We start from the raw sequence: 24,960 nt of genomic DNA on the forward strand, positions 1-24,960 counted from the left end.
TCTCTCTTTCCCTCTGCCTGCCGCTCCACCTACTTGTGCTCTCTCTTTCTCTCTCTGTCAAATAAATAAAATATTTTTAAAAAATAAAATGGGAATAATAAAGTATACCTGGATCTTCAGTGATGTCTCTCATGGTGATGAGTGTGTGGAGGCACAGGCAGCTATTATGAAAGCTACATAAAATGGCAGCTGTTTGTACTATCATCATCATTCATAAATTCTTCAGCCCCGTGGCTTAGGTTTTCTCCAGTTCTTCCTTTATGAAGGTTTGTTGTAAAACTTGTCATTAATTTGGAATTTGGGAAGGGTACTTACAATAATTTGTTAATCTATACATTTATATACATTATATTTAACAAGAAAAGGTGAAGTATTGGGATTTAAAAAACACTGAAACTTCCTCATCTTTTTTTTCTCCCGTTCTCATTACGGAGTATATTAACTACTAAAAAACTAGATCTGGGTTAGATGTTGTATGGACAACTTACACTCAATATATCAAAAAATAAACTTACCATCTTTTCTCCTTCCTTCCTTTCCCTCCCCTTCCCTCCCTCCCTTCCTTTTTAAAATTTCTTTCCTTGGTTACCTACGATTGGTTACCTACTGTTGCCAGGTACAATACTAGGGAATGGGTATGCAATGAGTAAGATAGTTATAATCCCTGCCCTCGTGCATCTTACAAATTAGCTAGTAGACACATTTAACAAATGAATTACAGAAACAATTATATCAAAATAGAGTTGCTAAGTATAATGAAGGAAAGCTCAAATTCAATACAAGTAAATAGTGTGCAGATGAGATGGAAACCTGACTCAGTCCAGGGAGTGCCCACTCTGAGCTGAGACATGAAGGATGAAGTGGGGTGAGGAGGGTTCTAAGCAGAGCTAGCACAGTTATACCCAGACTGATGCATCTTTTTTTTTAAATCTGTTTCTTTCTAAACACAATCATCCTTCCAGTCACCCAGGCTTAAAATCTTCACATTATTTTTGACACTTTATTCACTTTTGCCTCGACAAATAATCAGCTGCCCAATTTTCTTGATTCAGCATGTTCTTTCCTCTGTTGTCTGAGTGCCTGAATTCCCATTCTCACTGCAGCAGTTATAGACTACTTTACCGTTTTCCTACAGCTGTATTTTTCCTTTCATTCAACACATATTTATGAGCACTTTCTGTGTGCCCGGACTTTAGTTAGTGCCAGTATTACAGAATTGAACACAATAAACGTGGTTGTCATTAAGCCAACAAATCTAATGCAGTGCTGTGGATCCAGGGCTGTGATCGGGTAGGGACGGTGTGCTAAGCCACAGAGAGCGCTTCCTCTTCCTAGAGGAAGAGAGATTCAGAGTGAAGCCTGAAAGGTGAATAGGAGTAAGCCAGGTACAGGTGAGGCATGGACTGGATAAGGAACATCCAGTCAGAAGGGACAGCAGATGCAAGGATTGGAAGGTTTGGGTAGGTGGAAAGTAATGATGTAATAGAAGTAAGCTGGTATCTATCATCCTAAATAATTTAGAGTTTTGGGACACCTGGGTGGCTCAGTTGGTTAAGCATCCGACTCTTGATTTTGGTTCGGGTCATGATCTCTGAGCCATGAGATCGGGCCCCAAGTTGGGCTCTGCACTCAGTGTGGAGTCTGCTTGGGATTCTCTCTCTCTCCCTCTCCCTCCCCCCGCTCCTCCCCCATGCACATGTGCACATGCTCTCTCCCTCTCTCTCTAAATAAATAAATAAAGTCTTATAAAAAAATTATAATAATAAAGTGGAGCACCTGGGTGGCTCAGTCTTTAAGCGTCTGCCTTTAGCTTAGGTCATGATCCCAGGTCCTGGGATACAGCCCTGCATCGTCAGGCTCCCCGCTCAGCAGGGACCCTGCTTCTCCCTCTCCCACTCCCCCAGCTTGTGCTCTCTCTCTCTCTCTCTCTCTCTCTCTCTCTCGCCATGTCTCTCTCTTGCAAATAAATAAAATATTTAAATAATAATAATAATAATAATTTAGACTTTTTCATAAGAACCCTGGGAACCAATGAAAGGTTCTACACAAGACAGTTAAGGAAGCAGAAGCATTTGGGGACTAGAGTAAAGGCAATGCTGAAATAAGAATAAGAAAAGGAAAAGGTTTGGTGAGGAAGATGATGAATTCGTTTGTTTTGTTTTGATGTCTCCCAACTGGCCTTCTCACCTTCAGTATCTTCTCCTTCCGTAGCATCCAGTCATCTCGTGTGGTGCTGCCAGATTAACTCCCTGGAACACACTTCTGATCTCAGTTTAAAGACGTTTCATCATATGTTTGGTCACAGAATAAAATCTGAATTCCTCACCCTTTTATTTAAAGTTTACAGTGAACTGGTCCCATCTCTGTTTTAAAGCTTGATTTTTAGTGCTCCCCTTTATGTCTTCCTGTCCATAACCACATACTCCATACTCTTGAAGCTTTCTCACAACCAGGCCTTTGTCTTGGGCTCCTTCCCGCTTTCCTTTTGCTTACATACTTAAACCCTTCCTCCACCAGGTCCTTACTCAGATGTGAACCCTCCTATGATAACTTGACTTGTTTCCACTGAGAGTAATTCCTCTTTTCTCTGAATCCGCAATATGATTCAATTCACAGCATAATAGCATCGATCACGTCCCCCATGCGGTAGAACTATTTAGAGAGGCAAACTGTGAACTCTGGAACTCAACTGCCTGATTTAGATCCTAGCCCTGACCTTTCCTGGCTGTGCGACGCTGAGCACATCTCCTAAATTCTCTGTGCATTATTCCTCCTTTGTAAAATAAACATTCCTACTGTATAAGGTATTGTGGGGATTAAATAAGTAAATACTGTAAAAATGCTTAAATTTGTGTGTAGTAATAGTGCTGTGTAAATATTTGGTATGATCAAGCCATTATTTTTATCATGTACACGGAGCATCCACTCTTCTAAACTATAACTTGAGGACCTAATCCACATCTGATTTGTTACAATGGCTTCTAAATTGCAGACTAAATAAATAGTGAATGAGCGATTAGAATCACAACGATTAGTGAATCCTAATTGGACTTTTCACATAGTTTATTTTAAAGATAGAATTTTCTTTGTTAAATTAGCTAAAATTGATCACTGACCAAATATTTAATATATTTAAATTTTCTATGTGTGAAGCATACAGAATATATGGAGAAGCATGTGTTCTTTGGTTTTACATCTGATTCAGGGGAATACCCACACAGTTAACTATGGTATATGGTAAAGTAAAAAAAAGTGTATAGTCAAAAAGTGACTATCGGAATTCAAAGGGAGTAACCAGAATAATCAGAAAAGAATTCACTGAGATAAGATATAATTATACTACAGTGAGAATGGTAACTTTTATAACAAAGTATACATAAATCAGCTCTCTTAATATATTAACCACAATTTATTGAATGCCTTATGTACCAGGCGCTATGTTTATCACATTCAGACTTCAAAACAGTCCTATGTGGAAGTGTTAGTGTTGTGTTCATCGTAAAGATGGGGGAACTGAGGCAGAGCAAGGCAATGTTAAATAATTTGTCAAAGTCACACTAGTGAAAAACAGAGCCAGGATTGGAACCCAGGGAGATTGGATACAGAGCCTGGATTCTCCCATCACCACACTCCAAAATTAGGAGTTCTACTTCACTGTTTGCTGAACTGTTTCTAATAATGTATTTTATTAAGTTCACTGGAATTTCATTTTCTATTATTTTTTAAGCTTATACCTCGTCCATGGATGTTGAAAAAAATTGACTATTATTCTTTCATTTATTGCTGACCAACCCAATCTTTCATTTACAGTAACAAGCCCTCAAATTCTTCATCTGTGAAATAAAAGTTTGAAGCTATAACAGTAGCTCCTGAACAATTCAAGAACAACTCTTTCCTCCAAATATGCAGACTTCTGTCTTACATTCTTCACCTTTGCTTATTCATGCTCTTAATCATCGTCCGGTGTGCAATGGAAAGCTTTGTAATAAGTCACAGGATTTTGTAGATTCCAGGAATCCACTGTGCTAGAATAATCTCTAAAGCTATTTCTGGTGGAAATATTTGAGATTTTGTATGTTCTAGACTTTAGGTCCCTCTCTCACTCATTGCTAATCTGTCATTTCTCTCTGTCATAAGAAGGAACACATATCCCCTAATCCCTTACTCTTCTACCAAGTTTTCTCCATTTGTTTCTTTTCCCGTAAATTTTCCCTTCTTCCTTCAGCTCAGATTCCTTACTAAACAATACAGCTTATTTTGCAGAACTTGTAATTGCTGCCAGACCCTTGTGTAAAGGAACTATTTCTAAAATACATGAGTAAACCTAAAACACACATTTGCAGAATTTTAACTTGTTTTGTGAAAATAATAAATAAAGGAAATGTTTTATGTCAGTTTTTGGATGACTCCAAACGCTTTCCTGGTAGACTGAATTTTAAAATCACATCTTTATCTGCATCGTCAACATAGACCTAGTGAATTAGAAAATTAAGGACAAATATCACATATACACAAAGCAACATTATCTCCTAGCCACACCTATTCTTACCTTCCTTTGATTTCTTCTTAATAGCAGCCTTTTTTTCCACTCCTTGAGAATTTAATTATAATGGTATTGGAAGTACCTAGTTTAATATCTTTATACAGTAGAACGATTTGAGAAATACCATCAGGGAGTTGTCGGTAATGTCATTCCTGGCACTGTTGGAGAGTGGGGCTCCGTTTGTAAGATATCAGCAAGAAGATGTCAGCACCCACCCCATGTCACCCAGCTATGTTTTATGGTTCCAATATTTATATCTTTGGGATAAAAAAAACAAAACAAAACCTAAAATAACACACAGGGTTTTAGGAGTGAGCATAGTTTTCTGTTATGATGACCTTGTTCTCAGCAAAATCAGTTCAGGCCTGCCACTCCAGCATAAGAGTTTAAGTCCACATTCTTCAACAGCATTTATTCTTTAGATTTCTTAAGCAAGGCCAAACGAATTCCTGTCCTATGAGGGCTTGTTCAAACCCACCAGTAGCATATGAAAGGTAACACATACAGTGCCTTGCACATGCCTTTTGACTGCCCCCACCCCTGCCTGGAATTGACCACTTGTTCCTTTGTGTCCCAATGAACCTGTCAGATGTTTATCATAGCACCTGTGCCACTTGAATGCAATTCCTCTTTTACAGGTCTCTCTTCTCTTTCTTTTTTTTTTTTTTAAAGATTTTATTTATTTATTCGACAGAGAGAGACAGCCAGCGAGAGAGGGAACACAAGCAGGGGGAGTGGGAGAGGAAGAAGCAGGCTCAAAGCGGAAGAGCCTGATGTGGGACTCGATCCGGTAACGCCGGGATCACGCCCTGAGCTGAAGGCAGACGCTTAACCACTTTGCCACCCAGGCGCCCCTCTCTTCTCTTTCTTATTGGCCTTTGTATCTACAGCATCTAGTATAGTATCTGGCTCATGGTATATGCTTAATTAATATTTGCTCAGTGAGCACTCTGGAGTGAGAAGAGAAGAGTTAGGGAGGCAGTTGAGCCAGGTGCTAAGTGGTAGGTTGGCAGGGGAGTACAGTACAGGATAATCCTCTCAGGGCTGGTGCAGACAGGGGAAGGGTCTAGAAGTGTGTGGGGGGGGGGTGCTGTCAGCAAGGCTCCAGTGGAGTTTGACAATGGAGGACAGCCCGGCTGGCCCATCTGGGGAAGTAAAGGGAGTTAAGTTTGAATGTGCCACAGGCTTAGAGACAATTGATAGAAACTCCTGAAAGTCAGAATTAACAAACTGAGGGCTTTAGAGGGGAGAGGGGTGGGGGATCAGGATAGGCTGGTGGTGGGTATTAAGGAGGGCACGTACTGCATGGAGCACTGGGTGTTATATGCAAACGATGAATCATGGAACACTACATCAAAAACTAATGATGTACTGTATGGTGACTAACATAACATAATAAGAAATTAAAAATAAAAATAAAATAAAAATAAAGAACTTAGGTTTGATTTGAAAGCAATAGGGAGACCGTAGTCTTTTGATTTGGCCCATGAATGATCAAAATAATATTTTAAAGTTTTATTCAAAAGGATGTGTGCTTATGTCAAAATTCATATGTGAAATATTGATTTTAATCTGTGGGTCATCAGTTAATCCTGAAGGTCTCTTTCTTTCTGTTCTCATTCCACAGGTTGTTATTTTGTACTTTGAGCCAAGCACATTTCGCTGTATTCTCCTCAGATGGGTCCGTCTTCTCGGTTTTGCAACTGTTTATGGAACTGTCACTCTCAAGCTTCACAGGTATATTGTATTTCACTAGTTTTCATTCCCGTGGGAGGATCAAAGTGTTTGGCTTAGCATGTTATTGCAAGCTGGGTCAGCCACTTAAATGGTTTAATTTCAAGAATTAGACAGCCAGACAATACATATTTTTTTCATTTTCAAGGCAACATCATTAGGATTCTCTAGGAAAATCTTTAATACAACTGAATTTGAACAACGTATTTCAATAAAATATACCACTGGGTATGGAAAATTTAATTCTGAATAAAAAATAGTTTAGGATGAATGCAAGAGACTGTTTCCTAGCTAACAGCAGGAAAGAATACAAAGGCAATACAGCTAAAAATCCAGGTCCAGAGCTCCCAAAGAATCCTTATATAGTAAAATGCGGCAGTCCTCTGACTTGACAGAGACTACTGTTCTTCATTCATAAATTACATGCCCCAGGGTAATCCTGCTGATATTCAATGGGTGAAGTTCAAAAAAACAGTGTTCTTGACTTTCCTCCTTAACCAGAGTGCTCTAATGATTATCAGCTTTGTAAATTAGACAATGGGGTAAATCCTCTTATACTTTCAAAACCACCTGCTTTTCTTAATGTATATGATAAGTATGCAGAAGAAAGAGACATATAGTACATTACCTATCCCAAAGGGCTTTCCAGTGCCTCTTATTCCCAAGCTCTCTCAATGCAGTGGTGCCAAAGACCACTGGAGAGAGAATGTAATTTCTCCCTCACAATAAAACTGCAACTCTATAGAGGAAACCCTTTATGCTGATTAGCTTTAAAGTTGTTTTTATAACCATAGTAAGCCATTCATACTTCCATGCTAATGTGATCATGTTTCTCAATAAAAGTATTTTAATATGGCTCAGGCAACAGTTTATCTTAGAGCCATAACATGTGTTATATTTGTCTTTAAATATTTCCCTTTCAATCTTTCTTAAAATGTGATCATTTTACTGTCTACTACACAAGGATCTCAATTTCTTTTTCGGGTTCTTGTTTTGTTTTGTTTGCTTTGTTTCATTGGTACTTATTTACTGGGAATGCTCCAGAGTATCTTTTTGAAATAAACATAGATATCCTTAACTCTCAAGGTTCCTTTCTTATGTATGTCCTGTAGTACAAGGAACATTGGACTGGATGTCAGGAGATCCAGCTTAAATCTCATTTCAGCCTCTAACTCTCGGAAATCATAGACTTCTATTTTCTATAAAAGGAAAAGATTAGACCAATCTCTAATGTTCTTTCTGACATTCATTTTATTCTTTCCACATCACGGCACACTTTGCTCTTATGTCCTTGTAGTCTTCAAGTATCTTCCGGTTTCCATTCCTTACACGATAGCTATTTTCAACCATTGTTCACCAAAGGAAGTGAGTAATCATTGGCAGCCTATAACAGACAATAAGGCTTCTAGAAATCCTGAGAGAATGGGTGACCTCTTGAGATTTAAAAATGATCCCTCTCCCTATGAGTCTAGCACTTAGCATCTCTTGGGTCCTCTATTATATAATACAGTTTGTTTATTTAATTATCTTCTTCATTTTTACCTAATTTACTTTCTCTTCAAAGTGAGGGTCTTACTATTGAATCCCCTGCCCTTAGCACAATGACTGATACATGGGAGGTGTTTAGTACGTCTTAGTCATTGGTTGAATGAATAAAAATGTCAGATGCAGACTTAGAAGCTGCTTCCAACAGTTCTCTCCACGCGTAATGCATTCACAGTCCCCTGACTCACTGGAGGTCCCCACATGTCTAGAACATATAACTCCGTGGTCTGCAAGAGGTTGTTTGGTGGGATACAAACACAGTAGTAAATAGCACTGAATCACGTAATAAGAAAATTACTTCCGTTCAGACATTCTGTCCATCCTTCTGATTATTTCCAAGAGAAAAATTAGTGTGGAACTAGTAGATCTCTAACACCTGCCAAGCACTTGCTAATCTCCCTTTGCAACAAAGAGCACGTCAAGCTTCAGGCTCAGAGCTTTCCATTGCAATGCTACCTTGATATAACTTACTGACCGTCTCACTGTATTTCTATAGTTACTTTCTCTTTCTGTATTATCAGTTTTTCATTTAAAGTAGCAATATAAAGTTTCCTTTAAAATATTTTAAATAGAAATTGATTTAAAGAGTATATAGCTAGTGTGCAGACTTAGGCAGAAATCTTGAGTGTGGTATGCAAATGATTGGAATTTGAGAAACTAGTCCGTCATTCTTTCATTTATTTCAAAGACTGGACTTAGAGCTATTTTCTATATGTCTTTAGAAGTCATTGTATCGAAGAGTTACCACTGAAGGTTTAAATCAAGTAGAAACTGTTTCTAATTTAATGAGCTGAATTATTCTTATCCTGTCTGAACCATATGGCTTTATATTATATTCTGGTTTTTTTTTCATATTGCTTAAATTTAACCAATTCCAATATTGTTTCAGTCTATAAAACTGAATAATTAGCATCCCAGAGGAATGTGAATAACTCACTGGAAGTGACTGGCTGAACCAGTTTCATGTTCCCCATTCTTAGTTGTGCATGGTGCCTATATTTATATATTTAGGTATTTGTTAAGTGAGTGGGCGGATGGTTATAGTGAATGCAGCTGCCATGGGTGTCTTTGGTTGATATCTTTTAGATTTAAGCAACATGTGGACTTCTAAGATTTGGTAATAACATGATAAAGAGGAAAGACATAAAGGGGCGCCTGGGTGGCTCAGTTGGGTAAGCATCTGCTTTTGGCTCAGGTCGTGATCTCAGGGTCCTGGGATCAAGCCCTGTGTTGGGCTCCTTGCTCAGTGGGGAGTCAGTCTGCATCTCCCTCTCCCTCTGCTGCCCCCCCACCCAGCTTGTGCACTTTTGCTTACTGTCTCTCTCTCTCTCTCTCAAACAAGTAAAAACTCTTTAAAAAAATAAAAAAAGAGGAAAAGCATAAATCCTAACAAATCCAAATTCAAATTTCAGTTCTGACATTAACTATTTGTACAACCAAGAACAAATTATTTTAACATCTGAAAATCAGTTTTCTCACCTCACCTGTAAAGTTGTTGTAAAGGCTAAACATGACTGGAATATGTGTAAATATATCAAGGGGCTGGGGCTTCTACGGCTGAATTAACCAATAAGGAAATTCATTGGAAAAATATGGAGAAAGGCACAGAACTAGGCTTTAGAGGACCTGACCCAAGATAGATTGAGGTATCAAGATAGCATGGTGAATGCCATATATCATTTTCATAAAAACTTCATTTTTTATTTCAAGATTTTTTCCAAAAAGTAAATCCTACCTTCTAGGCAGAAAATTCTAAGGAAATTATCAGTACAGATACATAAAGTGACTGTTAAAGTCCCTTGGGAATAGGACAGGCAAGAAAGACCTGAGTTTTTGTTTTATTTCAGTCATTTCCCTCAAGGCTTAGAAAATTATGGAACATTTCTTTCTCCATCTCCTGGTTTCTCTCTGATTGATGGTAGTGTTTACAGAATTCCAGTAGCCCTGAAAACTTGACACAAATATGAAAAAGGAACAGGATCTCATGCTGTCACAGAAATGATACTATTAGCCTGGGAGGGAACTTGAAGGTTTCATCCACTTTTACCAAATCTTCCACTTTTTAATTTAGTGGTCTCTCCCTGTATTTGAGAATTATACAGTCAGAGACTACCATGCCTGTCCAAAGGAAAATTGCAGAAGAGCATTTTAATTTATTAACAGTGCAATATAGGGGTGTAACAAGTTGGGGGTAAGGTGAGAGTGGTTTGCCTCTTCATGGAGCCATCTTTTATCACCGACATTTAGAATCACTAGCACATGATGGTGATAAAAAGCAGACCAACTTTTAGTTGTCTTTATTATTGCCCTAAGTTCGCTACAGGCAAATGGGTCCCTTTGTTACTTACACCCTAGGGCAAGCCAGTCCCACTGCCCCACCTCATTGGCGGGCCATTCATGCGGTGCAATTTATTTGAAACTGAGGCTGTTCCTTTTTGGAAAAAGAAGGACGAATGGTACAGGTTTTAGCTCTCCTAATATGGATCAAAGAGAAAATAGAGCTGAAGGAGGAGAAATGAAGAAGGTTCATTTATAAAGAGGAGTTTCCTTAAGTAACCATACAGATGTTTGACTTGGGACATGAGATACAGGACAGATCTACAAGAACATCTAGTTCTTTGTGTGGTTGTGTGGGTTCACAGAATACTTGCTAAGTTGTTTGTTTAAGAAAATTGGTAAGGCAATAATATCTCTAGGTTCAGAAAAGCTGAGTCTATTTTCAAGAGGCAAAATGAGGAAATGTTTTAAATGAAAGGAGGTGGAGAGAGATTAAGAAATTTAATGCTCCAAGAACATTTTCCTATTCCCTGTAATATGGCTTCTGAAAACAAATTGCCTTTTTCCTTTTTCCAAGGCTAATCAAGAAAAAAAAACAAAAGACTTTTTTTTACTATATTTAAAATGAATATTTAAGCAAGCTGTAAAAAAGCCTACTTCTGGCTCTGGACTAGGGATTTTCATTTCATACATTATTCAGTATTCCTTGCTCTAGATACAACACAATACGTAGCAGTTTTCTCTACTGTGCTCATTAGTACCAAATATTTACACTTTGTGGGAAGGTTTTATGTTTTCTTTTTTATTTTATTTTTTTGGTTGTTTCCTCGTAAATTTTAAAAAGTGACTGGAAGGTACCTATACTTATTTATTTTATGTATTCTTTATAAAGATACATAAAATACAGTAAGATACCTTAAATTTTGGGGGAAAAAAAGAAAGAAAAGCAAGTTAGGACTGTCTAGAGATGCTAAGAGCTTGTAACAAAATGAAGGTTGCCTTCTTAGCTTAACTTATGAGAACCACTGGCTGGCAGGCAATTTGAGATAGAGACTCAGCACGTTAGACTGTATATTAGCTGCAGATTTGCCTTAGCAGGGTGTCGGTGAGCCCTCATTTATGAAAGCCAGAACAGTAACAACCTTTGTTCTTGGGTGGCTGAGCAAAATGCCTATGGGCATACACAAGAGTGTTCTAAAAATCTTGCATTTACCCCAGCTCATAGATGAATGATGTTTAAGGTCCCAAATCATGGCCCATAGGGGTTTGGACATGGCACAGTTTCAAAATGGTTTTAGCCAGTTGCCCACCTCAGCCAAAATAACGTATCAAGAACACGTCCTTTGAACGTGTAGCCGTGGACATTAGTTTTGACTAGAAAATGGGAAGAGTTTGCCATATGGATGGTGGTAAAGATGGGGATTTCAGGTCCTCCTTTCTGCTGAGCTCACTGTGATTGATGATCTTTTCTGGCTGCCGATCTGGATGTAGGAATAACTTCAAGTGAAGAATTACTCATAGTGACATTTCTTAAGAACCATATTGTCCCAGAGAAGAGAGACTCATTCATAAGCTTCTGAGGAAGCTCTCTTTCCCTGTCAGAGTACTGTCCTGACATTGTCAATGAAGAAAAATTATTCTGACACTTGTTAAAGAATGGTAAGACAGACTTTATTCATGGGCACGACAACTTGCAGTTTTCACAGCCAGGGAGAGAGATTGGGTTCAACTCAGAATTCATAAAGGAAGCGTGGGGATTTACAGTTAAGGAGCAGGGTGTGGTTCAGTGGATGGAAAACTACTAAGAGAAAGCATCAGAGGCAAAGGAGAATTTCTGGCTAAACCAACTTGACAGGAGTCTCGCAAAAGGCAGGCCAAGATGGTCTCAGATATCAAAGATGGGAGATTCTCACTAAGCTGACTTAGTAAGATTCTTGCTACAATCGGGCAATGGAAAGACAAGGAAAGTCCAAAGGTTGGGCCCAGTCGAGGAGAAGACTCAGAGGAGCCTGGCTGGGAAATTTGATTAAGGAGAGAATCTTTGTCAATAGGTAGCTAAGCAAGTTCCAAAGCCAAAGAAAGTTACTTAGCTTCAGGGGTAAATTACAAAATATCAGAACCTTACCTCATACACCCATACTTTTCATACACTAAAAAAAACCTAGATGCCCTATGGAAGAATGACATGTTTGGGATGACAATTTAGAAAATAAAGGTTTTAAATTTATGTTCTGGAACTATCTCTATTACTGGCATTTTAAGAGATTTGAAGGAAAAAATAGATTAGTAAATAATTTGACCTTCTCTTTTCCAGTTTCTTAGTTCATTAAGTGCCAGCCTAGGCTTTGTGGTATTAAGATTTAAACAATTTCCCTGGAGATATTTTTACAATTTTAAATTATTTTCAATGAAACAGGAAAGATCAAAAGTCATTTGGCTCGTAACAATAGAAATTCACTTCATAATTTCATTAATTCAGGAAACATTGGCCTGAAATGCACCATAACAACTCGTGCTAATGCACAGAACAATTTGTGTGCTATCCTGTGTCTAATTAACTTTCCGAAAGTGTGCAGTTACACACCTTAGTTTTGCAGGCACTACATTTCTGTCATTCGGATCACTCATATGTTAGGAAGGACCTAGAAGAAGAGAGGCCCTTGAAACCTGAGAAATAAGCAAAGTGGGCCCTGTCACATCTCCTTCCTGTACTCATCTCCCCTTTGTTGGCATACTCATCATCTGTCCGGAGCTGCCCGAGTCTGAGTCCTATGGGACTTTGCATACCGCTAGTCCTTATGGATGGCTCCCTAGAAACCAGGAAAACAGAATCTCCTAAGCTCCAGTGAATTACTCTTTGATTATAAAATCTCTAACTCGCAGATAAGACCATTCCCTCTGCTCATTCCTCCCCACCCTGGCCCTTCTAATGACTTCACACTGCCCTATCTAGCTTCCTGTAGGACCCCAGCTGAATGACCCTAAATATTGTTAATTATATTGGTATATTCTTGTCACTCTCAGAAGCTAATTAAGTGTGGCTGGCTTGAATAGCTTCATTTATGAATTAGTATGTTCAATTTAATCTACTTACGGGAAGTGAAAGATTTGGGAAATACAAGCATATTGATAAAAGATGTCTTTTATTAACTGGAGGTCTATATTCATGCAGGACCTTTAAAACATCAATGAGTAACTTTTTAATACAATTAGAAATAAAAGCAAAATTCATTTTTTAATTGTTCTACTTTTCAGAATATATTAAACATGAGACAGGAATAAAATGGGAATATATCTCACTCAGAAAACTGAAGAGACTTAAAGCTTTACTTGTTTTGTCTGACATCAGATGTCCTACTTGTTTTGTGACACATAATTTTGAAATACACTTTATTTTATAACATCTACATTCAAAGCTTTTCAATATTAAACTTCTCTTTTTGTTTTTTCTATATATATACATGCTCCAGTTTCTAGTCACAGCATCAACATTTTATGTCAAGATTTCTGGAAATAGGTTTGACTTGATATATATAGTTTGGGGGCTGTTCAGCACATCAGAAACATGGGATTTTTTTTATTGCCTGGATTATATGGTTTTGACTTGTATATGCGTGCGTGTGTGTGTGTGTGTGAATCAACTTTAAAATTTTGAATATAAACCCATCTGGTAATTCAGAATTAGTATTTCTCAGACTATAGTCGATAAATACTTTATTCTAATGTACTTCATTAGAAAATAACAAATCCTGGGGCGCCTGGGTGGCACAGCGTTTAAGCGTCTGCCTTCGGCTCAGGGCGTGATCCCGGCGTCATGGGATCGAGCCCCACATCAGGCTCCTCTGCTATGAGCCTGCTTCTTCCTGTCCCCTGCTTGTGTTCCCTCTCTCGCTGGCTGTCTCTATCTCTGTCGAATAAATAAATAAAATCTTTAACAAAAAAAAAAAAAAGAAAGAAAGAAAATAACAAATCCTGTATGCCCTCAAGTGGAAATGTTTCTTTTCCTCATGTGAAGTAGATAGAAGAGAATAAGTGCAAATGAGATTAATTCATTCGTGTGGCAAAAAGAAGGGCAGCCAGGCTTTAAAGGCTACAGTGAGCGTTCACTTCAGCAGCACATATAGTAAAATTGGAACAACACAGAAAAGGTTAGCATGGCCCCTGCGCAAGGATGACATGCAGATTCGTGAAGCATTCCATATTTTTGACTAAAAACCTGCTGTAATAAATATATTAACTTAAACAGAAAGGAAGGAAGGGAGGGACGGAGGGAGGAGAGAAAGAAGGAAAGGCCACAATGAGACAATCTGCTTCTGCAAGCCTTTTACTGCCATCCCCGGCTGCTGTTGTCAGGCTCAGAGACAGGGGCATGGCTTGCGTTATTGGATGGACACACCCGTGTCCTTTCTGTCGCACCATCAGTTCCCCTGGCCTCCGTTTACTCTGCTGCCCGTTCCCTAGCATTTACACATGTCCAGTCCAAAATACCTGAGTTGTGTTTACGTTTTCATTCAGTTCAAAATAATTTCTAATTTGAGTTACTCTTTGATTCACAAATTATTTAGAAGTGTTATTTAGTGTGCACATATTTGAGGGATTTTCCATAAATCTTTGTTTTTGACTTCTAATTTAATTCTGTTGTGTTCGAAGCACATACCTCGTATGACTTGAATCCTCTTAAATTTATTGAGACTCGCTTTATGGCCCAGAATATAATCTATCTTGGAAGGTGTTCCATGAGCACTTGTCTTCTGTGGTTTGATGGTTGTTCAATAATTTCGTTCAAGTTTTTTATATCCTTATTAATTTATCTCTACTTGTTGTATTGAGAGTAGTTGGAAATTTCATATTTGCCTGTTTCTCCTCATAGTTCTTTCAGTTTTTGCTTCATATATTTTGAAGATCTGCTCTTAGATACATAAACATTTGGAGTTGTTAGGTCCTATTTATAGGACATAGACTCATGTCCTATTCATAATGATAAAGAACTGACTCCTTGATGAAATGACCTTCATTGTCCCTGATAATATTCTTTGCTCTGAAATTTACTTTGTCTGATATTAATATAACTACTTCTGATTTCTTTTGATTAATGTTAGCATGTGATATCTTTTTTTCCCATTACTCTAACTTTAAACCTTTTGTTTTATATTTAAAATGCATTTCTTGAGGAAGTTTATAGTTGGGCCTTGTCTCTTTTAAGTCTAATCTGACAATCTCTGGTTTTTAATTTGTGTATTTAGACTACTTTCCTTTAAACCTGACTATTGTTAAGCTTGTGATTTTAGATAGTATTACCTGTGTAATACCTTCTAACATGCTATTGGCTCACTTGGCCTCTAGTTACCATCATGCCCACTACACAGAATTCACGTGTGTCCAGGTCCAAAAAACTGGATTTGAACTAAAAAGGAACTTAATACAGGAAGCACAACTATTCTAGAAATTCCTAGATAGAAGCAAAGCACCAAAACTGAGTCAAGAAGAAATAGAAAATCTAAATAGATCTGAAGAAATAAAGACATTGAATTAGTAATCAAAAATCCCCCCCACCACCACCACACACAGCCCAGTCCTGGATGGTTTCACTGATGAATTATACCAATAATTTAAAGAAGAATTAACACTAAGTCTTTGCAAGTCATTCTGAAAAATAGCTAAAACTGCATTTCCTGTTCATTGTAGGAGGTCACTATTAACCTGATAGCAAAAATAGATAAATATATCAGAAGAAAACAAAACTGCAGACCAATATCTCTTATGCATATAGACATAAAAATCTCAATTCAGACAGAATCCAGCAACCAAAAGAATTGTACATCAGGACCAGGTGGGATTTAGCCCATGAATACAAAAATCAATCAATGTACATTAACATAATAAAGGACAAAACCACATGATCATCTCAACAAATGCAGAAAAAGCATTTGACAAAAATTCAGCTCACCCTCATGATAAAAACACTCAGCATACTAGGAATGGAAGGGAACTTCCTAATCCTAATATGAAAAATCCACAGCTGACATCTGCTTAATGATGAAGGACTGAAGTCTTTCCCCCTAAGATTAGGAACAAGATAAGAATGTTCACTCTTGCTACTTCTATTCTACATTGTCCTGGAAGTTCTCACCTGAGCTATTAAGCTCCAAAAAGAAATAAAAGATATCCAGATGGAAAAAAGAAGTAAAATTATTTGCACATGACGTGATCTGTAAAGAAAATCCTAAGGAATCCACCAAAAAACTAGTAGACGTAATAAACAGATTTAGCAGTGGTGCAGTATACAAGATCAATATACAAAAATCAGTTGTATTTTCCACATTAGCAACAAACTAAAACTGAAATTAAGGGGATATTTTCATTTATAATAGCATTAAAATAAAATATGTAGGAATAAGTTTAACAAAAGAACTACTAGAAAGGTGCTCTGAAGACTGCAAAACACTGTGGAATGAAATTAAAGAAGACCAAAATAAATGGAAAGATCCCTTGTTCGTGGTTTGGAAAACTTAGTATTTTCAGATTGCTGTATTTCCTAAATTGAATCAGCCTAATTCCTATTAAAATCCCAGCTGACTTTTTTGTAGAAATTGACAGGCTGTTTCTAAAATTCATATAGAAATGCAAAGGGACCAGAATAGCCAAAACAATCTTAAAAAAGAAGAAGAAAGTTGGAAGACTCACACTTCCTGATTTTAAAACTTACTTCAAAATTACAGCAATCAAGACAGTGTGATACTGGCATAGGAAGAGACACACACATAAATACCAGGTTTCTCTAGGCAAAAGAATGAGGTTGGACCTCTAACTCTACACCATGTACAAAAATTAATTCCAAATGGATCAAAGACATAAATTTAAGAGCTAAAACTATAAAACTCTTAGAAGGAAACATAAATATTCACAGTCTTGGAGAAAAACCCAAAGCACAAACAAAAACAAACAAACAAAAAAGAAACAAATTAGATAAATTGGACTTTATCAAAATGAAAAACTTTTGTGCATCAAAGGATACAATCAAGAAAGTAACAAAATAATGAGGGTGGGAAGATGGGAAGAAAGTGAAGGGTAGTGGGAGATACAGGCTTCTAGTTATGCAATGAGTAAGTTACAGGGATAAAAGGTACAGCATAGGGAATATATCAATGATATTGTAATAGCATTGTATGGTGACATATGGTAGCTATATTTGCAGGAATCATAGCACGATGTATGAAATTCTCAAATTACTATGTCGTACAACTGAAAGTAATATAATGTGTGTCAACTATCCTTCAATAAAAAATAAAGTGACAGAATGAAGGCAAAAGTCATATCATTTCAATTGGTGCAGAAGCAGCATTTGACAAATTTGACATCCATTTATGATAAAAACTCTCAACATTAAGTAGGTATAGAGGGAATGTACCTAAACATAATAAAGGCCATACATAATCTCAAGGCCACAGGTAGCATCGTCCTCAATGGTGAAAAGCTGAAAGCTTTTTCTCTAAGATCGGGAACAAGACAAGGATGCCCACTTTTTTACTTTAAGATTTTATTTATTTATTTGACACAGAGAGAGAGTGCACAAGCAAGGGGAGCAGCAGGCAGAGTGAGAGGAAGAAGCAGGCTCCCTGCTGAGCAGAGAGCCCAACGCGATGCGGGGCTGGATCCTGCGTGATCACCTGAGCCGAAGGCAGATGCTTAACCAACTGAGCCACCCAGGAGCCCCAAGGATGCCCACTTTTACCACTTTTATTCAGCATAGTGTTTCAAGTTCTGACCACAACAATAAGGCAAGAAAAAGAAATAAAAGTTATCCAAATTGGAAAGGAAGAAATAAAACTGTCACAACTTGCAGATGACATAATATATACAGAAAATCCTAAAGACACTACCAAAAATCTGTTAGAACTAATGATAAATTCAGTAAAGTTGCAGAATATAAAATCAATATACAAAAATCTAATGTATTCCTATACACTAGTAACAAACTATCATAAAGAGAAATTAAGAAAATAATTCTATTTAAAATTGCATCAAAAAGAATAAAATACCGGGGCGCCTGGGTGGCACAGCTGTTAAGCATCTGCCTTCGGCTCAGGGCGTGATCCCGGTGTTCTGGGATCGAGCCCCACATCAGGCTCCTCTGCTATGAGCCTGCTTCTTCCTCTCCCACTCCCCCTGCTTGTGTTCCCTCTCTCACTGGCTGACTCTGTCTCTGTCAAATAAATAAATAAAAAATCTTAAAAAAAAAAAAAAGAATAAAATACCTAAGAATAAATGTAACCAAGAGACCTGTGCATTGAAAGCTATTACACATTGATGAAAGAAAATTGAAGAAGACACAAACAAATGGAAAGAACAAAGCTGGAGGCATCATGCTCCCTGATTTCAAGTGATATTACAGAGCTATAGCAATCAAAACAGTATGGCATTGGCATAGAAAACAGACACAGAGGGACACCTGGGTGGCTCAGTAGGTTGAGCATCCAACTCTTTGTCCCAGCTCAGGTCTTGATATCAGGGTTATGAGTTCAGGCCCTGTGTTGGGCTCCCAGCATATAACCCACTTAAAAAAAAAAAAAAAAAACAGAGATCAGTGGAATAGAAGACTATCCATAAATAAACCCATTCATATGTGGTGAATTAATTTACAACAAAGGAAGCAAGAATATACAATGGGGAAAGGATAATCTCTTCAACAAATGGTGCTGGGAAGACTGGACAGCCACATGCATGAGAATGAAACTGGAGCACTATCTTATACTATACACAAAAATTAACTCTAAATGGATTAAAGACTTGAATGTAAGACCTGAAGCCATGAAACTCTTAGAAGAAAACATAGGCAGTAAGCTCCTTGTTATCAGTCTTGGTGATGATTTTGAATCTGATTCCAAAAGCAAAGGCAATAAAAGCAAAGATAAACAAGTGGGACTACATCAAAATGAAAAGCTTATGCTCAGCCAAGGAAACCACCAATGAAATGAAAAGGCAACCTAGTAAATGGGAGAAAATATTTGCAATTCATATATCTGATAAGGAGTTAATATCCAAAATATATAAAGAACTCATAAAACTCAATAACAAAAATCTCTGATTTTAAAATGGGTAGAATAGACATATTTCTAGAGAAAACATACAAATAGTCAATAGGCACATGAAAAGATGTTCAGCATCACTAATCATCAGTGAAATTTGAATCAAAACCACAACAAGATTATCTCACACCTGTTAGAATGGCTGTTAACTAAAGAACAAGAAATAGCAAGTGTTGCCAAGGATATGGAGAAAAGGGAACCCTCTTACACTGTTGGTGGGAATGTAAATTGGTGCATTCTTATGGAAAACAGTGTGGAGGTTCCTCAAAACATTAAAAATAGAACTACCATATGGTCCAGCAATTCCACTTCTGGGTATTTATCTGAAGAAAACAAAACACAAACTTGAAAAGATATATGTACCCCATGCTCATTGCATCATTATTTACAATAGCCAAGATATGGAAACAACCTAAGTGTCCACTGATGGATGAATGGATAAAAATGATTTAAAATTGGATATATACAATGGTATATTGTGGTAGATATATACAATGGAATACTATTCAGCCATAAAAAAAGACATGAATGGACCTGGAGGGTATTATGTTAAGTAAAATAAGTCATAGAGAGAAACACCAATACTGTATGATCTCACTTATATGTGAAATCTAAAAAACAAACAAAACAAAACAAAAAACCACGCTCATAGATAAGGAGAACAAACTGGTGGTTGCCAAAGGGTAGGTGTGGGGGATGGGCAAATGGGTGAAAGGAGTCAAATGGTATAAAATAAGTAGGTCATGGAAATATAATGTACAGCATGGTGACTATGATTAATAATACTGTATTGCATATTTGGAAGTTGCTAAGAAAGTAGACCTTAAAAGTCTTCATAATAAGAAAATATTTTGTAACTATTTATGGCAACAGAGGTTAACTAGACTTACTGTGTTGATCACTTCATGATATACCAATATTGGATCATTATGTTGTATACCTGAAAGTAATATAATGTTACTTGTCAATTATACCTCAGTTTTTTTTTAAAAAGGGTAAAAAGGCTAGTTACAGACTGGGAGAAAATATTCATTATATATATATATCTTTCAAAGGACTTTATCCACAATATATAAAGCTCTACAAATTATGAAAAATCAAACAATACAATAAAAAAGAAAGAATTGAACAGACACTTCATAAAAGAAGACACACAAATGACCATAAAATATGCTAAATATTATTAGTCATTAGAGAACGTAAAATTAAAATCACAGTGAGATACCATTTTATAATTTACTAGAATGACTACAATTAAAAAGATTAACACCGCCAATGTTAGTGAGAATGTGGAACAGATGGGACACTCGTACATTGTTAGTGAAAATGAAAAATGGCTTAGCCACTTGGAAAACTGTTTGGCATTTTCATACAAAGTTAAATATACATTTACTATATGATCAAGCAATTCTATTCCTGGACATTTACCCAAGATAAATAATAAACATACCCACACAGACTTGTGCAAGAATGATCACGATGGCTTTCTTTATAATAACCCCAAACTTGAACCAACCCAATGTCCATCAACAGAAAAATGGATAAACAAGTTACAATAATTCATACAAAGTCAGATTCCTGAGTAATAAAACAAAAACTTAACTACTTATCCACAATAATATTAAAAAAAACTCAAAAACATGTTAAGCAAAACAAGGCAGAGACAGAACAGTTCTTACTGTGTAATTCTATTTATCTGTAAATCAGATGTAAATCAGGTAAAACTAATCTATAGGAGAAAAAATTAGAGTGGTAGCTGTCTCTTGGCAAACGCCGATGAAGACTGGCTGAAACAAGCATACGGGAACTTCCTGAACTGATGGAACTGTGGGTTACATAAGTTGTTGCATTCATCAGAAGTCATTGATTTGTGCACCAATCTGTATATTTTGTTCTGTGTAAATTAACTTTTCAAAAAAGAAATTTTATTTAAATTCAATTTAATTAACATCTACTGTATTATTAGTTTCAGAGTAGAATTTAGTCATCCATCAGTTGCATACAACACCCACTGCTCATTACTTCTAGTGCCCTCCTTAATGCCCATCACCCAGTTACCCCATCCCCCACTCACCTCCCCTCCAGCAACCCTCAGTTTGTTTCCCATAGTTAAGAGCCTCTTATGATTTGCCTCCCTCCCTGTTTTTATCTTATTTTATTTTTCCTTCCCTTCCCCTATGATCATCTGTTTTGTTCCTTAAATTCCACATATGAGTGAAATCATATGGAATTTGTCTTTCTCTATAAATAAATGTAACTTTAATAAAAAGAACTGTATAGCAAAAAAAGGGAAAATCCACAGAATAGGAGAAAATATTTGCAAATTATGTATCTGATAAGGGTCTGGTATGTAGTATATGTAAAGAAGTATTACAACTCAACAACTAAAGGACAAACAGTCCAACTTTAAACATGGCAATTGAATTGAATAGACAGTTTTCTGAAGAAGATACGCAAGTGGCCTGTATGTACGTGAAAAGACGCTGAACTTTTCATTGGTCATTAGAGATATGAAAATCAAACCACAGTGAGGTAGCACTGCAAACCCACAAGGATGGCTGTAGTCAAAAAGTCATAAAATAACAGTGTTGGTGAGGATGTGGGGAAATTGAAAACCTCATACGTTCCTGGTGGGATTGTAAAATGGTACAGCCATTTTCTGAAACAGTTCGGTTCCTCAAGATATTAAACATAAAGTTACCATGTCACCCAGCAGTTCCACTCCTAGGCATATACCCATATGTCAGCTGATGAATGGATGAACAGTCTGTGGTATATCCATAAAATGGAAGATTATTCATCAGGAAGAGTATGAAGTGTATTGATTCATGCCGCATAGTCTATGATTTCATTTTGTGAAGTATTCATAATAGACAAATTTTTGGAGACAGAAAGTATATTAGTGGTTACCAGGCTCTAGGGGAAAAGGAGGAATGGAGAGTAACAGTTAGTGGGTATGAGGTTTCTTTTTGGGGTAATAAAAATGTTCTGGAATTAGAGAAGGGTTATGATGCACAGTTTTGTGAATATACTAAAACCACCGAATTTTGTAAATACACCATAAGATGGAGAATTTTATGGTAGATGAATGCTACCTCTGAAAAAGAATTATTCAAATAATTATAAAAGTTCAATCAAGAAAAGGTAAGGAAGGTGTATAGGTTTGTATGAAAAACAGTACCTTTCTATTTACCTTTAAACTGGAGAACGTAATGATGACAATTTCCTATTCACAATCTTAAGTGTAAACTTGAAATACCTAGGAATAATCCCAAGAGATGATATGCATTACCAAGATGAAAGCACTACAAAACCTTTAGAGAGAAAGTTTTCCAAAACAATAGAATGAGAATGGCCAATTCAACAAACAAGGATTTGAAAATTAGGTCTTTGTCTAGAAAAAATTACCTTATGGTCTCATCTCAACTTAGAAGAATTTCAACAAATTATAAAACTAAATGCAAAAAAATTGAGTAAAACAATGAGAAATTATAGATTAATATTTCATTTATTTCAGGAGAAAGGGTCTTTTTCCATTATAACTATCAATAATATTAAATGTCCAGTGGGTAAGATAGCTTCATACTTTGCAGAACAGAGTATAAATGGTAACAATCCACTAAAAATATTTGGTAATACGTATCAAGAGCTTTTTAAAAAGCGAATTATTTTTTGAAATCTAAAGAAAAAAATTAAGGGTGTGCACAAAAATTTATCTGCAAGAATGTTCATAAATATTCTTAAAATATTGGCGAATAGGGAGAACAAACATTTGCAGAAACATAGATTACACTGCAGGTGTCAGCAAGAAAATGTAATACCCAGTCAGGCAGTCTGGGAAGGTGACGTGAAAGAGAGAGGTTTGTCAGCGGTGTGGAGGATTTGAGAATGTGGTAGAACGTGTATTTACACAATACAGCAGGCCCTAGTCTATAAGCAGAGAATGTTATGAAGGGCACTTAAACAAAATAGATCAAGCTCATGTAAAAGGGGGCCTTGAAGGCTATAATCGCAAACACTTCTTAACTTGCTAAGAAGGGTCCATCTACGGAAGGCTGCTTAATTCTTTTCATATTATAGCCAGGTTTTACGTAGATAAAATTTTTCCTATGTGTTTTAGTCACTAGAAGATTTTTCCTAAGTTGGCATCTGTTGCAGTATTAAAATATGAAACCTTATATCTTTAAAACCTGTTAACCTTGTACTACCACCTGTCTTCTCAATTACTTTTTCAGTCCATTCTAAACCTGACAAAAGAGATGAAACAGTGTTCCCCAATATGGATAGTAGCAGCTGATATGTATGTTAGTACAATAGATTTCTATTTTCCATCTTACAAGGGCTTTGAAGGAGTGAGAAAAAAATGTTCACTGGTGTGTAGGTTATAATAAAAAAAATAATGATTTGCTTAAAAGATTGGGCGCCTGGGTGGCTCAGTTGGTTAAGCAACTGCCTTTGGCTCAGGTCATGATCCTGGAGTCCCAGGATCGAGTCCCCACATCGGGCTCCCTGCTCAGCAGGGAGTCTGCTTCTCCCTCTGATCCGCCCCCCTCTCATGCTCTCTCTCTCTCATTCTCTCTCTTTCAAATAAATAAATAACATCTTAAAAAAAAAAGATTATGTCATGCTATTTACAAATATAGAATGTATATGACAATGCTCAGAATTCCATATTATATTTTAAAAATCATATAAATTATGTATTATAATCCTAATATAAAATATTTTATATGCATCAGAAAAACATACTAGAGAATAAAATTCACCAAAATGCTAACAGTGTTTATGTATAGCTAGTGCTATTTTAGGTAGCATTCATTTCTTTCTTTTTATTTGTTTATAGTTTTCTATTTTTTTTTACTTTGATGATATATTATAGTTTTAATGGAGGAATCAAATTGCATGTAAAAATAGATGAATCTCTGTGATGCTGTATAACACTTACCACCTGTAATAGGCAAGTTGATGTAGTAGGGACTTTGGGACCTGCAAAGTGTAAGTCAAAGAGTTTTAAATCTAGCAGTGAGACAAAGTGTAAATAGTTAAACAGCACAAGAACCAAAGAGCAATCACAATAATACTTTATGATTAATTTCCAAAAGTTTCATTGACATTCACTGAAAGTTCTTCCATTTCAAGAATAATTACTGCCATCTAAAAAGTTAAAAATATTGCCAGTCAGATAAACTGAGCAGTTGTTACATACACAGCAGATCTCCTGAATTTCTTTTGTGGTGTCATCTTCTACTTGCTAGTATATTTTGTGTATTTTACTGTGGGGTAAGGTGAAGGTGAATGGAACAGTAATTTTAGAGTTTTTTATATATTTATTTTTGTATTATTTATATTGTTTAGCATTTCTTTTATATGAGACTAACACCTAAAATAGGGTAAATAAGTTAATCTGCAACTATTCGTTGAGAATTTTGTTTTCTTGTTTTTATAAGTAATCACACATACAAAAGAGGAACTATATATTTGCAGAGATTTTTGTCATCTTATTGTGGGCCCCTATGGTCTGGTACTATTCTTTATCTTTAAGTGTATGCTGAAGAGACTGAAAGACTCTTATAAAATTATTAAAACTGCCCTAAGAAAGAGAAACAAGTTTTCTGTTATTTCTACCACATTCCAATTTGAACAATCATGACTGAAAAGAAAACAGGTTCAAACAACTTTGCCTTAGGATATCCCTGGGGAAATACTTCTCTGTGATTAACCTATTTCAGAGGAAAAGGGTTTTGTTTTGTTTTGTTTTTTCAGACAGCAAAACTA

General features: G+C 36.5%; 1 protein-coding gene and 1 non-coding gene across 2 annotated transcripts in view; both read left to right on the top strand.

The window, feature by feature from the left end:
- The window catches only part of GPR158 (G protein-coupled receptor 158), a 431,433-nt gene that overhangs the window by 363,120 nt on the left and 43,353 nt on the right, over positions 1–24,960 (top strand). The window contains exon 6 of the mRNA XM_087857604.1: positions 6,171–6,280. Within this exon, the coding sequence (XP_087713730.1) occupies positions 6,171–6,280 (110 nt within the window). The remainder of the gene's footprint in view (positions 1–6,170; positions 6,281–24,960) is intronic.
- On the top strand, positions 14,199–14,305 carry LOC123778157 (U6 spliceosomal RNA). The gene has a single exon (XR_006775807.1). It is a non-coding gene; the product is annotated as a U6 spliceosomal RNA (small nuclear RNA).

Source organism: Ursus americanus, chromosome 31 (assembly GCF_024610735.1).
Source record: "Ursus americanus isolate L20-20 chromosome 31, mUrsAme1.1.p, whole genome shotgun sequence".
NCBI classification, from domain to species: Eukaryota; Metazoa; Chordata; class Mammalia; order Carnivora; family Ursidae; genus Ursus; species Ursus americanus.